The following is a 14,279-nucleotide window of genomic DNA, read 5'->3' on the forward strand; positions in this document are numbered from 1 at the left end:
AGGGAACGCTCAAACTGGTCCATGGCTGCCACATCGCTGCACACTGACAGCTCCTGCTGTCCCTGCACCAGGAACTGGTACAGCTCCTCCACAACGTCTGCAGGGACCATTCCCTCTTTTTGGCTTTTAGCCCCCACTGCTGTCACTGGACCTCCAGGCACATGCTGTTGGTGCTGCTGGCTCTGCAGCAGCTGGTTCAGGAGCTCCTCCATGCTGCAACGAAAAGAGGAACAGGAGGGGCGCTCCAATGGGTAATACCCGGTGGTCAAAGACAGGGGGGGGGGTTATAGAACCACTAACCTTTCCGGGTTGTACTGACCGTACAACCAGGATCTCCAGCCTGTGGTGTATCACTGCTCACCAAGCAGGGCCTTGCAATTCCGGCTGGCCTGGAACCTCCAGTCGCTGGACTCTCGCCACTGCAGCACGGGTCCCCAACGACCGGCTGATTCACCACCAGGTGCTTGAGAGCGCTGTCCCTGTTCGTGGACCCGCCGATCCACCGCCAGCTGCTTGAGTGCACAGACAATTTTCGTGGACCCGCCGATCCACCGCAAGCAGTCCGTATCCACAGGAATATGTCGTAGGCCGTTGCCCCTAGCAACCAGACCGCATGCCCGCATTCTCCACCATATGTGACGTTGCACCTTGCAACATAGGGGGTTACTCGCTCAGCATGAGGGCTTCAGGTAGACACAGGAGGCACAGTTTCTTAAGATCACAGCCTGCTTTATTCCACTTCATAAAGCACCGCGCTGGTACGGACATCACATGGCATGTACAGGCAGGAAAACAGGTACATTCCCAAACCTCAGCCCTTCAGGTTATGTTCAGTCCACAAGTCCCTGCAGAGCCTTCTCAGATGCTGTTTCCTTACCTCCACCCAACAATACACCCAGCTACTTCCTCCAGCACAGGAACTTCAGTGCAGGGCCATGGGTGTGTTCAGAGGCCTGACTTTCATTCCTGGGACCACACCCCGAGGTGGAGATATGGTGAACAGCCATCCCACCTATCTCATTAGCTGTCCACAACAGAGCCGGCCCAGGTAACACACCTTAACCCTCTCAGCACAGTACCAGTGATTATATCACAATATATAATTGCCTTATTCTGTCTGTCTGTCTGTCTGTCTGTCTGTCTGTCTTGCTCCAAAATTGTGGATGGGGGGTGCGCAGCATGGGGGATGTAGCACGATGGGGGGTGCGCAGCATGGGGGATGTAGCACGATGGGGGGTGCGCAGCATGGGGGATGTAGCACGATGGGGGGTGCGCAGCATGGGGGATGTAGCACGATGGGGAGTGCGCAGCATGGGGGATGGAGCACGATGGGGTGCGCAGCATGGGGGATATAGCACGATGGGGGGTGCGCAGCATGGGGGATGTAGCACGATGGGGAGTGCGCAGCATGGGGGATGGAGCACGATGGGGAGTGTGCAGCATGGGGGATGGAGCACGATGGGGGATGCGCAGCATGGGGGATGGAGCACGATGGGGGGTGCGCAGCATGGGGGATGGAGCACGATGGGGGGTGCGCAGCATGGGGAATGGAGCACGATGGGGGATGCACAGCATGGGGAATGGAGCACGATGGGGGGTGCGCAGCATGGGGGATGGAGCACGATGGGGGGTGCGCAGCATGGGGAATGGAGCACGATGGGGAGTGCGCAGCATGGAGGATGGAGCACGATGGGGAGTGCGCAGCATGGGGGATGGAGCACGATGGGGAGTGCGCAGCATGGGGGATGGAGCACGATGGGGGTGCGCAGCATGGGGGATGGAGCACGATGGGGGGTGCGCAGCATGGGGGATGTAGCACGATGGGGAGTGCGCAGCATGGGGGATGGAGCACGATGGAGGGTGCGCAGCATGGGGGATGGAGCACGATGGGGGGTGCGCAGCATGGGGGATGGAGCACGATGGGGAGTGCGCAGCATGGAGGATGGAGCACGATGGGGAGTGCGCAGCATGGGGGATGGAGCACGATGGGGAGTGCGCAGCATGGGGGATGGAACACGATGGGGGGTGCGCAGCATGGGGGATGGAGCACGATGGGGGGTGCGCAGCATGGGGGATGGAGCACGATGGGGGGTGGGCAGCATGGGGGATGGAGCACGATGGGGGGTGCGCAGCATGGGGGATGGAGCACGATGGAGGGTGCGCAGCATGGGGGATGGAGCACGATGGGGAGTGCGCAGCATGGGGGATGGAGCACGATGGAGGGTGCGCAGCATGGGGGATGGAGCACGATGGGGGGTGCGCAGCATGGGGGATGGAGCACGATGGGGAGTGCGCAGCATGGAGGATGGAGCACGATGGGGAGTGCGCAGCATGGGGGATGGAGCACGATGGGGAGTGCGCAGCATGGGGGATGGAACACGATGGGGGGTGCGCAGCATGGGGGATGGAGCACGATGGGGGGTGCACAGCATGGGGGATGGAGCACGATGGGGGGTGGGCAGCATGGGGGATGGAGCACGATGGGGGGTGCGCAGCATGGGGGATGGAGCACGATGGGGGGTGCGCAGCATGGGGTATGGAGAACGATGGGGGGTGCGCAGCATGGAAGATGGAGCACGATGGGGGGTGCGCAGCATGGGGGATGGAGCACGATGGGGGGTGAGCAGCATGGGGGATGGAGCACGATGGGGGGTGAGCAGCATAGGGGATGGAGCACGATGGGGGGTGCGCAGCATGGGGGATGGAGCACGATGGGGAGTGTGCAGCATGGGGGATGGAGCACGATGGGGAGTGCGCAGCATGGGGATGGAGCATGATTGGGGTGCGCAGCATGGGGGATGGAGCACGATGGAGGTGCGCAGCTTGGGGGATGGAGCACGAAGGGGAGTGCGCAGCATGGGGGATGGAGCACGATGGGGAGTGCGCAGCATGGGGGATGGAGCACGATGGGGAGTGCGCAGCATGGCGGATGGAGCACGATGGGAAGTGCGCAGCATGGGGGATGGAGCACGATGGGGGTGCACACCTCCCCCCAAAACACACACACATCGCCACACGCGCACCGCACAACACACCACACACACACTGGGAACCACAAACACCGCCCTACATAGACACCCACAAACACAGACAACGCCGCACACACACAACACCCAACACACAAACACCGCAGCATACACAAATATACGCACATACCGCGCAACACACACACATTGCACAAAACATACCTCCCCCCAAAACACACACGCACCCCACACCCACACAAACCGCGCAACACACACACACAACGCTACAGACACACAGCGCTCTACAAACAACGCAACACACAAACAACACCGCTCTCACCCCTCCGCCACACCCAGACAACACCCAGAACATGTACAGCCCCTACACAAACACTTGGTAACTACACACAACAACATCTATATATATATATATATATATAACAAAAATCATACATTAACTACACAATACGTAAATTCTAGAATACCCGATGCGTAGAATCGGGCCACCTTCTAGTATACAAATAAGTATGGAGGAGAAAATGAAGTCTAGGGAAGATACTATTGATATTGGCAGATTACTTTGGAGATCATTTCTGTGAAATCTGTTGTGATGGAATCTTTCCTATGTTGTATCACTCCGGAATGTTCACATTTCTTCCTAAAATCCAACGTGTTGGCTGACTCTTGGATTTCTGCCACTGATTGACAGCTGACTCGCACAAGATTAGCCCTATTATCACTCTGCAGTAGAAGTAGCGATGTCATGACACTTTTTCATTGCATGTGAAAGGATGTGCAGAAACCTATTAATGTGAGCTTCAGACACATGTGAACGGGGCACTAACCTGGCATGTGTACACCACAGGCACTAACCTGGCATGTGTACACCACAGGCACTAACCTGGCATCTGTACACCACAGGCACTAACGTGGCATGTGAACACCACAGGCATTAACCTGGCATGTGTACACCACAGGCACTAACCTGGCATGTGTACACCACAGGCACTAACCTGGCATGTGTACACCACAGGCACTAACCTGGCATATGTACACCACAGGCACTAACGTGGCATGTGTACACCACAGGCACTAACCTTGCATGTGTACACCACAGGCACTAACGTGGCATGTGTACATCACAGGCACTAACGTGGCATGTGTACACCACAGGCACTAACCTGACATGTGTACACCACAGGCACTAACCTGGCATGTGTACACCACAGGCACTAACATGGCATGTGTACACCACAGGCACTAACGTGGCATGTGTACACCACAGGCACTAACATGGCATGTGTACACCACAAGCACTAACCTGGCATGTGTACACCACAAGCACTAACCTGGCATGTGTACACCACAGGCACTAACCTGACATGTGTAGACCACAGGCACTAACGAGGCATGTGTACACCACAGGCACTAACCTGGCATGTGTACACCACAGGCACTAACCTGGCATGTGTACACCACAGGCACTAACCTGGCATGTGTACACCACAGGCACTAACCTGGCATGTGTGCGTACACCACAGGCACTAACCTGGCATATGTACACCACAGGCACTAACCTGGCATGTGTACACCACAGGCACTAACCTGGCATATGTACACCACAGGCACTAACCTGGCATGTGTGCGTACACCACAGGCACTAACCTGGCATGTGTACACCACAGGCACTAACCTGGCATGTGTACACCACAGGCACTAACCTGACATGTGTACACCACAGCTAAATCTATATACAGTTCAGGACTCTGCAAGGGCAGGTGTGCTGGTACTTATAGTTCCCTTGCAGTGTTATTTGGATCAGAGCTTGGTGTTACATGTGCAGTCATACAAGACTAGGGGGTCCTGCACAGCAGACAATGATAATAAAGCCCCTGCCTGTACAGGGGGGCTGTCCTCACACCCCACCCTGCTATCATCACATGGAGGGATCGGCCGGCGCTAGGACCCGGGAGGCGCCCTGCTGCAGCGAGTACCGGCTTTGCAGCAATATAAATAGTGGTGTGAGATGCGGAGCACATTCCTTGTCGCTTCCCATCTGCAGAGTCCGGAGCATCCTCAGCCCCCCGCAGCCTCGCCTCCATCCTGCACCCCTCACTCCCTCTGCAGACCCCTTTTTTCTCTTCTCTGGCCATTTGCATGCATTTTATTCCTCCAAAAATGGTTTGTGAGACAGGAATCCTGGCAGAAGATCACAGCTCCATGGCAGGACCCCAGAAAGACCCTCTGATCGTCTCCTCATCTCCAATGTGGACCCCACTGGCAAGTGCATCCAGCAGCAGCCCCTCTCCACTGGTGCCCCCCACCACCAATAGCACCAGCCCGGGGGGCGCCGCTGAGGAGGGCAGGAAGGAGCAGCAACAGCTTTATATTCGGGAATTTCAGCCCTCAGATCAGGAAACTGCAAGGAGAATATTTTATGAAGGGATTAAAGAAAGGATTCCCAGCTCAGCATTTAGAGGGTTAAAACACCAGCCACTGCTCCAGTGCATCTATGCCCTGCTCACATGTAAGTAGGGGGTCCTCATACTGCATTACAGTGCCCTGCCCCGGTCTGCAGTGCCGGCTCCGGGGGATCAGGGCACAAGGCATACTTTTCTGATTATTGTTTGATTAGAAGTGATACAATGTTGCATGGCTGCGATTGTGAATGATGGGATCCAGCCGGGCTGAGTGCTGCTGCCACAGGGTGCCCACTGCCACAGGGTGCCACTCACCATATACATGCTGCCCACTGCCACAGGGTGCCACTCACCATATACATGCTGCCCACTGCCACAGGGTGCCACTCACCATATACATGCTGCCCACTGCCACAGGGTGCCACTCACCATATACATGCTGCCCACTGCCACAGGGTGCCACTCACCATATACATGCTGCCCACTGCCACAGGGTGCCACTCACCATATACATGCTGCCCACTGCCACAGGGTGCCACTCACCATATACATGCTGCCCACTGCCACAGGGTGCCACTCACCATATACATGCTGCCCACTGCCACAGGGTGCCACTCACCATATACATGCTGCCCACTGCCACAGGGTGCCAGTCACCATATACATGCTGCCCACTGCCACAGGGTGCCACTCACCATATACATGCTGCCCACTGCCACAGGGTGCCACTCACCATATACATGCTGCCCACTGCCACAGGGTGCCACTCACCATATACATGCTGCCCACTGCCACAGGGTGCCACTCACCATATACATGCTGCCCACTGTCACAGGGTGCCAGTCACCATATACTGTACATGCTGCCCACTGACACAGGGTGCCACTCACCATATACATGCTGCCCACTGTCACAGGGTGCCAGTCACCATATACTGTACATGCTGCCCACTGCCACAGGGTGCCAGTCACCATATACATGCTGCCCACTGACACAGGGTGCCACTCACCATATACATGCTGCCCACTGTCACAGGGTGCCAGTCACCATATACTGTACATGCTGCCCACTGCCACAGGGTGCCAGTCACCATATACATGCTGCCCACTGACACAGGGTGCCACTCACCATATACATGCTGCCCACTGACACAGGGTGCCACTCACCATATACATGCTGCCCACTGACACAGGGTGCCACTCACCATATACATGCTGCCCACTGCCACAGGGTGCCACTCACCATATACATGCTGCCCACTGCCACAGGGTGCCACTCACCATATACATGCTGCCCACTGTCACAGGGTGCCACTCATCATATACATGCTGCCCATTGCCACAGGGTGCCACTCACCATATACATGCTGCCCACTGACACAGGGTGCCACTCACCATATACATGCTGCCCACTGCCACAGGGTGCCACTCACCATATACATGCTGCCCACTGCCACAGGGTGCCACTCACCATATACATGCTGCCCACTGCCACAGGGTGCCACTCACCATATACATGCTGCCCACTGCCACAGGGTGCCACTCACCATATATATGCTGCCCACTGCCACAGGGTGCCACTCACCATATACATAATACCCATAGATCAGCGTAACTTTTTTGCTCAGTCCTGAAATGCAGCATTTTCATAGAAGTCAACGGATGTGTATGTCAGAGACTGGACACACGACAGCTTGCACCGAACTGGATGAAATAGTGTGTGTGTGTTGGGGGGGGAATGGATATATATATATATATATATATATATATATATATATATATATATATATATATATATATATATATATATATATATATATATATATATATATTATATATATATATATAATGACCCATATGCTGTGCTGCAAATGATCTCGATATGTGTTAGAGTGGCAGAGGACAGAACCAGCCCCATCCAGTCTCGGCTGCTGCAGCGGATGCCGCGTCCCGTTGGGTGCTTTGGAAAGTTTTGTGCTATTACACCCCGGTTCTGGGTCAGTGAGGGGCAGGCACCTGCCGCTGCATTAATGGGACATAATGTGACACCTGGAGCAAGGCGCTCTCTAATGGTGCAGAGTATTTAAGCACGGTCCGGTACCCAGACTGGACTCTGGTAACTTTTGCATTGGTGATGTCTGAATATGGGGCATTATTTGCACCATCGGAACATATTCAGATCTGCTACATCAGACCGGTTATTAGTCGCATGCAGCACTGCATGGTAGTGAGACTTGGTGCATGTCCCCGGGGTGCAGGGGTTGGGGTGCAGAATGTAGGGGTGATGGAGCCCCTTCTGTGTGGTCTGGGGTCGCCATCATACATCATGTGTGATGGGTACTTATATGATGCTCGATGGTTTTGCACAATTTCAGGACAATTGCAGATGATAGGATGGACCGGGGGAGGGCTGTGGCTGGAAGTTTCTGGCTGGTGGGTGACTTCATACAGCGTGCCATGCTGCGGATCATCCCTGGCGCTCCTGCTGCTGGGTACCCGGCATGTGTGGCCTCTGGGAGGAGAGCACATTGCATTAGTGAGATCTGCAGTGCCTCTGCATTGGGGGCAGTGGGTCTGCAGTGTGCAGAGACCCCGGGGCTGCCATCACAGGAATGTAGGGGACCGGAGTGAGGGGTCTCTGAGAAGCCCCTCTTGTGAAACGTTACCTAGATACAGAATGGTATTTAGGCCAATGAGGCTGCTGGCCTGGCCCCTTCTCCACACCCCGGTGCTCTCATACAATGCAGATGCAGGGTAATGGTCTGTACTGCGCCTGCGCAGATACAACACGTGCAATTCCATCAATAGGATACATACGGATTGAAGCGAGCTGGGTCTGTCATTGGGCGCCATGTGCTGTGCATAGGGCTGCGCTGCCTGTGCTGTGCTGTGCATAGGGCTGTGCTGCCTGTGCTGTGCTGTGCATAGGGCTGCGCTGCCTGTGCTGTGCTGTGCATAGGGCTGTGCTGCCTGTGCTGTGCTGTGCATAGGGCTGCGCTGCCTGTGCTGTGCTGTGCATAGGGCTGCGCTGCCTGTGCTGTGATGTGCATAGGGCTGCGCTGCCTGTGCTGTGATGTGCATAGGGCTGCGCTGCCTGTGCTGTGATGTGCATAGGGCTGCGCTGCCTGTGCTGTGCTGTGCATAGGGCTGTGCTGCCTGTGCTGTGCTGTGCATAGGGCTGCGCTGCCTGTGCTGTGCTGTGCATAGGGCTGCGCTGCCTGTGCTGTGATGTGCATAGGGCTGCGCTGCCTGTGCTGTGATGTGCATAGGGCTGCGCTGCCTGTGCTGTGATGTGCATAGGGCTGCCCTGCCTGTGCTGTGATGTGCATAGGGCTGCCCTGCCTGTGCTGTGATGTGCATAGGGCTGCGCTGCCTGTGCTGTGATGTGCATAGGGCTGCGCTGCCTGTGCTGTGCTGTGCATAGGGCTGCGCTGCCTGTGCTGTGCTGTGCATAGGGCTGCGCTGCCTGTGCTGTGCTGTGCATAGGGCTGCGCTGCCTGTGCTGTGCTGTGCATAGGGCTGCCCTGCCTGTGCTGTGCTGTGCATAGGGCTGCGCTGCCTGTGCTGTGCTGTGCATAGGGCTGCGCTGCCTGTGCTGTGCTGTGCATAGGGCTGCGCTGCCTGTGCTGTGCTGTGCATAGGGCTGCGCTGCCTGTGCTGTGCTGTGCATAGGGCTGCCCTGCCTGTGCTGTGCTGTGCATAGGGCTGCGCTGCCTGTGCTGTGCTGTGCATAGGGCTGCGCTGCCTGTGCTGTGCTGTGCATAGGGCTGCGCTGCCTGTGCTGTGCTGTGCATAGGGCTGCGCTGCCTGTGCTGTGCTGTGCATAGGGCTGCCCTGCCTGTGCTGTGCTGTGCATAGGGCTGCGCTGCCTGTGCTGTGCATAGGGCTGCGCTGCCTGTGCTGTGCTGTGCATAGGGCTGCGCTGCCTGTGCTGTGCTGTGCATAGGGCTGCGCTGCCTGTGCTGTGCTGTGCATAGGGCTGCGCTGCCTGTGCTGTGCTGTGCATAGGGCTGCGCTGCCTGTGCTCTGCTGTGCATAGGGCTGCGCTGCCTGTGCTGTGATGTGCATAGGGCTGCGCTGCCTGTGCTGTGCTGTGCATAGGGCTGCGCTGCCTGTGCTGTGCTGTGCATAGGGCTGTGCTGCCTGTGCTGTGATGTGCATAGGGCTGCGCTGCCTGTGCTGTGATGTGCATAGGGCTGCGCTGCCTGTGCTGTGCTGTGCATAGGGCTGCGCTGCCTGTGCTGTGCTGTGCATAGGGCTGCGCTGCCTGTGCTGTGCTGTGCATAGGGCTGCGCTGCCTGTGCTGTGCTGTGCATAGGGCTGCGCTGCCTGTGCTGTGCTGTGCATAGGGCTGCGCTGCCTGTGCTGTGCTGTGCATAGGGCTGCGCTGCCTGTGCTGTGATGTGCATAGGGCTGCGCTGCCTGTGCTGTGCTGTGCATAGGGCTGCGCTGCCTGTGCTGTGCTGTGCATAGGGCTGCGCTGCCTGTGCTGTGATGTGCATAGGGCTGCGCTGCCTGTGCTGTGCTGTGCATAGGGCTGCGCTGCCTGTGCTGTGCTGTGCATAGGGCTGCGCTGCCTGTGCTGTGCTGTGCATAGGGCTGCCCTGCCTGTGCTGTGCTGTGCATAGGGCTGCGCTGCCTGTGCTGTGCTGTGCATAGGGCTGCGCTGCCTGTGCTGTGCTGTGCATAGGGCTGCGCTGCCTGTGCTGTGCTGTGCATAGGGCTGCGCTGCCTGTGCTGTGCTGTGCATAGGGCTGCGCTGCCTGTGCTGTGATGTGCATAGGGCTGCGCTGCCTGTGCTGTGCTGTGCATAGGGCTGCGCTGCCTGTGCTGTGCTGTGCATAGGGCTGCGCTGCCTGTGCTGTGATGTGCATAGGGCTGCGCTGCCTGTGCTGTGATGTGCATAGGGCTGCGCTGCCTGTGCTGTGATGTGCATAGGGCTGCGCTGCCTGTGCTGTGATGTGCATAGGGCTGCGCTACATGTGCTGTGATGTGCATAGGGCTGCGCTGCCTGTGCTGTGATGTGCATAGGGCTGCGCTGCCTGTGCTGTGATGTGCATAGGGCTGCGCTGCCTGTGCTGTGATGTGCATAGGGCTGCGCTGCCTGTGCTGTGATGTGCATAGGGCTGCGCTTCCTGTGCTGTGATGTGCATAGGGCTGCGCTGCCTGTGCTGTGATGTGCATAGGGCTGCGCTGCCTGTGCTGTGATGTGCATAGGGCTGCGCTGCCTGTGCTGTGATGTGCATAGGGCTGCGCTGCCTGTGCTGTGCTGTGCATAGGGCTGCGCTGCCTGTGCTGTGATGTGCATAGGGCTGCGCTGCCTGTGCTGTGATGTGCATAGGGCTGCGCTGCCTGTGCTGTGCTGTGCATAGGGCTGCGCTGCCTGTGCTGTGCTGTGCATAGGGCTGCGCTGCCTGTGCTGTGATGTGCATAGGGCTGCGCTGCCTGTGCTGTGATGTGCATAGGGCTGCGCTGCCTGTGCTGTGATGTGCATAGGGCTGCGCTGCCTGTGCTGTGATGTGCATAGGGCTGCGCTGCCTGTGCTGTGCTGTGCATAGGGCTGCGCTGCCTGTGCTGTGATGTGCATAGGGCTGCGCTGCCTGTGCTGTGCTGTGCATAGGGCTGCGCTGCCTGTGCTGTGCTGTGCATAGGGCTGCGCTGCCTGTGCTGTGATGTGCATAGGGCTGCGCTGCCTGTGCTGTGATGTGCATAGGGCTGCGCTGCCTGTGCTGTGATGTGCATAGGGCTGCGCTGCCTGTGCTGTGATGTGCATAGGGCTGCGCTGCCTGTGCTGTGCTGTGCATAGGGCTGCGCTGCCTGTGCTGTGATGTGCATAGGGCTGCGCTGCCTGTGCTGTGATGTGCATAGGGCTGCGCTGCCTGTGCTGTGATATGCAGTGGCTCTCGCCCTGGGACTCTGTCCTCCTTGCTGCAGTGAATCGATCCTTTATTTGCCATCTTCCGCACTCGCCTATTGAGTGATATTGATTGAGGTCGCTGACATTTCGGTTCTGACCACATTACCGCCCCGTCCTCCTGTCCTCACTGCCCTCACTATCCTCACTATCCTCCTGCCCTCACTGTCCTCCTGCCCTCACTGTCCTCGCTGTCCTCATTGTCCTCGCTGTCCTCATTGTCCTCACTATCCTCACTGTCCTCCTGCCCTCACTGTCCTCCTGCCCTCACTGTCCTCCTGCCCTCACTGTCCTCCTGCCCTCACTGTCCTCCTGCCCTCACTGTCCTCCTGCCCTCACTGTCCTCGCTGTCCTCATTGTCCTCACTATCTTCACTGTCCTCACTATCCTCACTGTCCTCACTATCCTCACTGCCCTCACTGTCCTCACTATCCTCACTATCCTCACTGTCCTCCTGCCCTCACTGTCCTCACTGTCCTCACTATCCTCACTGTCCTCACTATCCTCACTGTCCTCACTGTCCTCTTGTCCTCACTGTCCTCACTGTCCTCCTGTACTCACTGTCCTCCTGTCCTCACTGTCCTCCTGTTCTCACTGCCCTCACTATCCTCACTGCCCTCACTATCCTCGCTGCCCTCACTATCCTCACTGTCCTCACTGTCCTCCTGTACTCACTGTCCTCCTGTCCTCACTGTTCTCCTGTCCTCACTGCCCTCACTATCCTCACTGTCCTCCTGTCCTCACTGTCGTCACTGTCCTCACTGTCCTCTTGTCCTCACTGCCCTCCTGCGCTCACTGTCCTCACTGTCCTCCTGTCCTCACTGTCCTCACTGTCCTCACTGTCCTCACTGTCCTCCTGCCTTCACTGTCCTCCTGCCCTCACTGTCCTCCTGCCCTCACTGTCCTCCTGCCCTCACTGTCCTACTGTCCTCACTGTCCTCACTATCCTCACTGCCCTCACTGTCCTCACTATCCTCACTGCCCTCACTGTCCTCCTGCCCTCACTGTCCTCCTGCCCTCACTGTCCTCCTGCCCTCACTGTCCTCACTATCCTCACTGTCCTCACTATCCTCACTGTCCTCACTATCCTCACTGCCCTCACTGTCCTCACTGCCCTCCTGCCCTCACTGTCCTCCTGCCCTCACTGTCCTCCTGCCCTCACTGTCCTCACTGTCCTCCTGTCCTCACTGTCCTCCTGTCCTCACTGTCCTCACTGTCCTCCTGCCTTCACTATCCTCACTGTCCTCCTGCCTTCACTGTCCTCCTGCCCTCACTGTCCTCCTGCCCTCACTGTCCTCACTGTCCTCACTATCCTCACTGCCCTCACTGTCCTCACTATCCTCACTGCCCTCACTGTCCTCCTGCCCTCACTGTCCTCCTGCCCTCACTGTCCTCCTGCCCTCACTGTCCTCACTATCCTCACTGTCCTCACTATCCTCACTGCCCTCACAGTCCTCACTGCCCTCCTGCCCTCACTGTCCTCCTGCCCTCACTGTCCTCACTGTCCTCCTGCCCTCACTGTCCTCACTGTCCTCCTGTCCTCACTGTCCTCCTGCCTTCACTGTCTTACTGTCCTCCTGTCCTCACTGTCCTCCTGTCCTCACTGTCCTCCTGTCCTCACTGTCCTCCTGCCTTCACTGTCCTCCTGTCCTCACTATCCTCACTGCCCTCACTGTCCTCCTGTCCTCACTGCCCTCACTGTCCTCACTGTCCTCCTGCCCTCACTGTCCTCCTGTCCTCACTGCCCTCACTATCCTCACTGCCCTCCTGTTCTGTTCTCCTCTCCTCACTGCCCTCACTGCCCTCACTATCCTCACTGTTCTCCTGTCCTCCTGTCCTCACTGTCCTCCTTTCCTCACTGTGCTCACTGCCATCACTGTCTTCACTGTCCTCACTGCCCTCACTGTGCTCACTATCCTCACTGCCCTCACTGCCCTACTGTCCTCCTGCCCTCACTGTCCTCCTGTCCTCACTGCCCTCACTATCCTCACTGCCCTCCTGTCCTCACTGCCCCCACTGCCCTCACTGTTCTCCTGTCCTCCTGTCCTCACTGTCCTCACTGTCCTCACTGCCCTCACTGCCCTCACTGCCCTCACTATCCTCACTGTTCTCCTGTTCTCCTGTCCTCACTGTCCTCACTGTCCTCACTGTCCTCACTGCCCTCACTGCCCTCACTATCCTCACTGTTCTCCTGTTCTCCTGTCCTCACTGTCCTCACTGTCCTCACTGCCTTCACTGTCCTCACTGCCTTCACTGTCCTCACTGTCCTCACTATCCTCACTATCCTCACTGCCCTCACTGTCCTCACTGTCCTCACTATCCTCACTATCCTCACTGCCCTCACTGTCCTCCTGTCCTCATTGTCCTCACTATCCTCACTGTCCTCACTGTCCTCACTGCCCTCACTGTCCTCCTGTCCTCACTGTCCTCCTGCCCTCACTGTCCTCCTGCCCTCACTGCCCTCACTGTCCTTCTGCCCTCACTGCCCTCCTGCCCTCACTGTCCTCACTGTCCTCACTACCCTCACTGCCCTCACTGTCCTCCTGCCCTCACTGGCCTCACTATCCTCACTGTTCTCCTGTCTTCCTGTCCTCACTGTCCTCCTGTCCTCACTGTCCTCACTGTCCTCACTGCCCTTACTGTCTTCACTGTCCTCACTGTCCTCACTATCCTCACTGCCCTCACTGCCCTACTGTCCTCCTGCCCTCACTGTCCTCCTGTCCTCACTGCCCTCACTATCCTCACTGCCCTCCTGTCCTCACTGCCCTCACTATCCTCACTGTTCTCCTGTCCTCCTTTCCTCACTGTCCTCACTGTCCTCACTGTCCTCACTGTCCTCCTGTCCTCACTGTCCTCACTGTCCTCACTGTCCTCACTATCCTCACTGCCTTCACTGTCCTCACTGTCCTCACTGTCCTCCTGTCCTCACTATCCTCACTGCCTTCACTGTCCTCACTGTCCTCACTCTCCTCACTGCCCT

At 57.4% G+C, this 14,279-nt stretch overlaps 1 protein-coding gene across 1 annotated transcript in view; it reads left to right on the forward strand.

The window, feature by feature from the left end:
• Positions 1 to 5,020: 5,020 nt before the first annotated feature.
• NAT8L (N-acetyltransferase 8 like) overlaps positions 5,021 to 14,279 on the forward strand; it is a 109,141-nt gene continuing 99,882 nt past the window's right edge. Inside the window, exon 1 of the mRNA XM_075346809.1 lies at positions 5,021 to 5,493. Within this exon, the coding sequence (XP_075202924.1) occupies positions 5,124 to 5,493 (370 nt within the window). The 5' untranslated portion in view covers positions 5,021 to 5,123. The remainder of the gene's footprint in view (positions 5,494 to 14,279) is intronic.

The sequence above is a fragment of the Anomaloglossus baeobatrachus genome, chromosome 1, assembly GCF_048569485.1.
Source record: "Anomaloglossus baeobatrachus isolate aAnoBae1 chromosome 1, aAnoBae1.hap1, whole genome shotgun sequence".
Lineage (NCBI taxonomy): Eukaryota > Metazoa > Chordata > Amphibia > Anura > Aromobatidae > Anomaloglossus > Anomaloglossus baeobatrachus.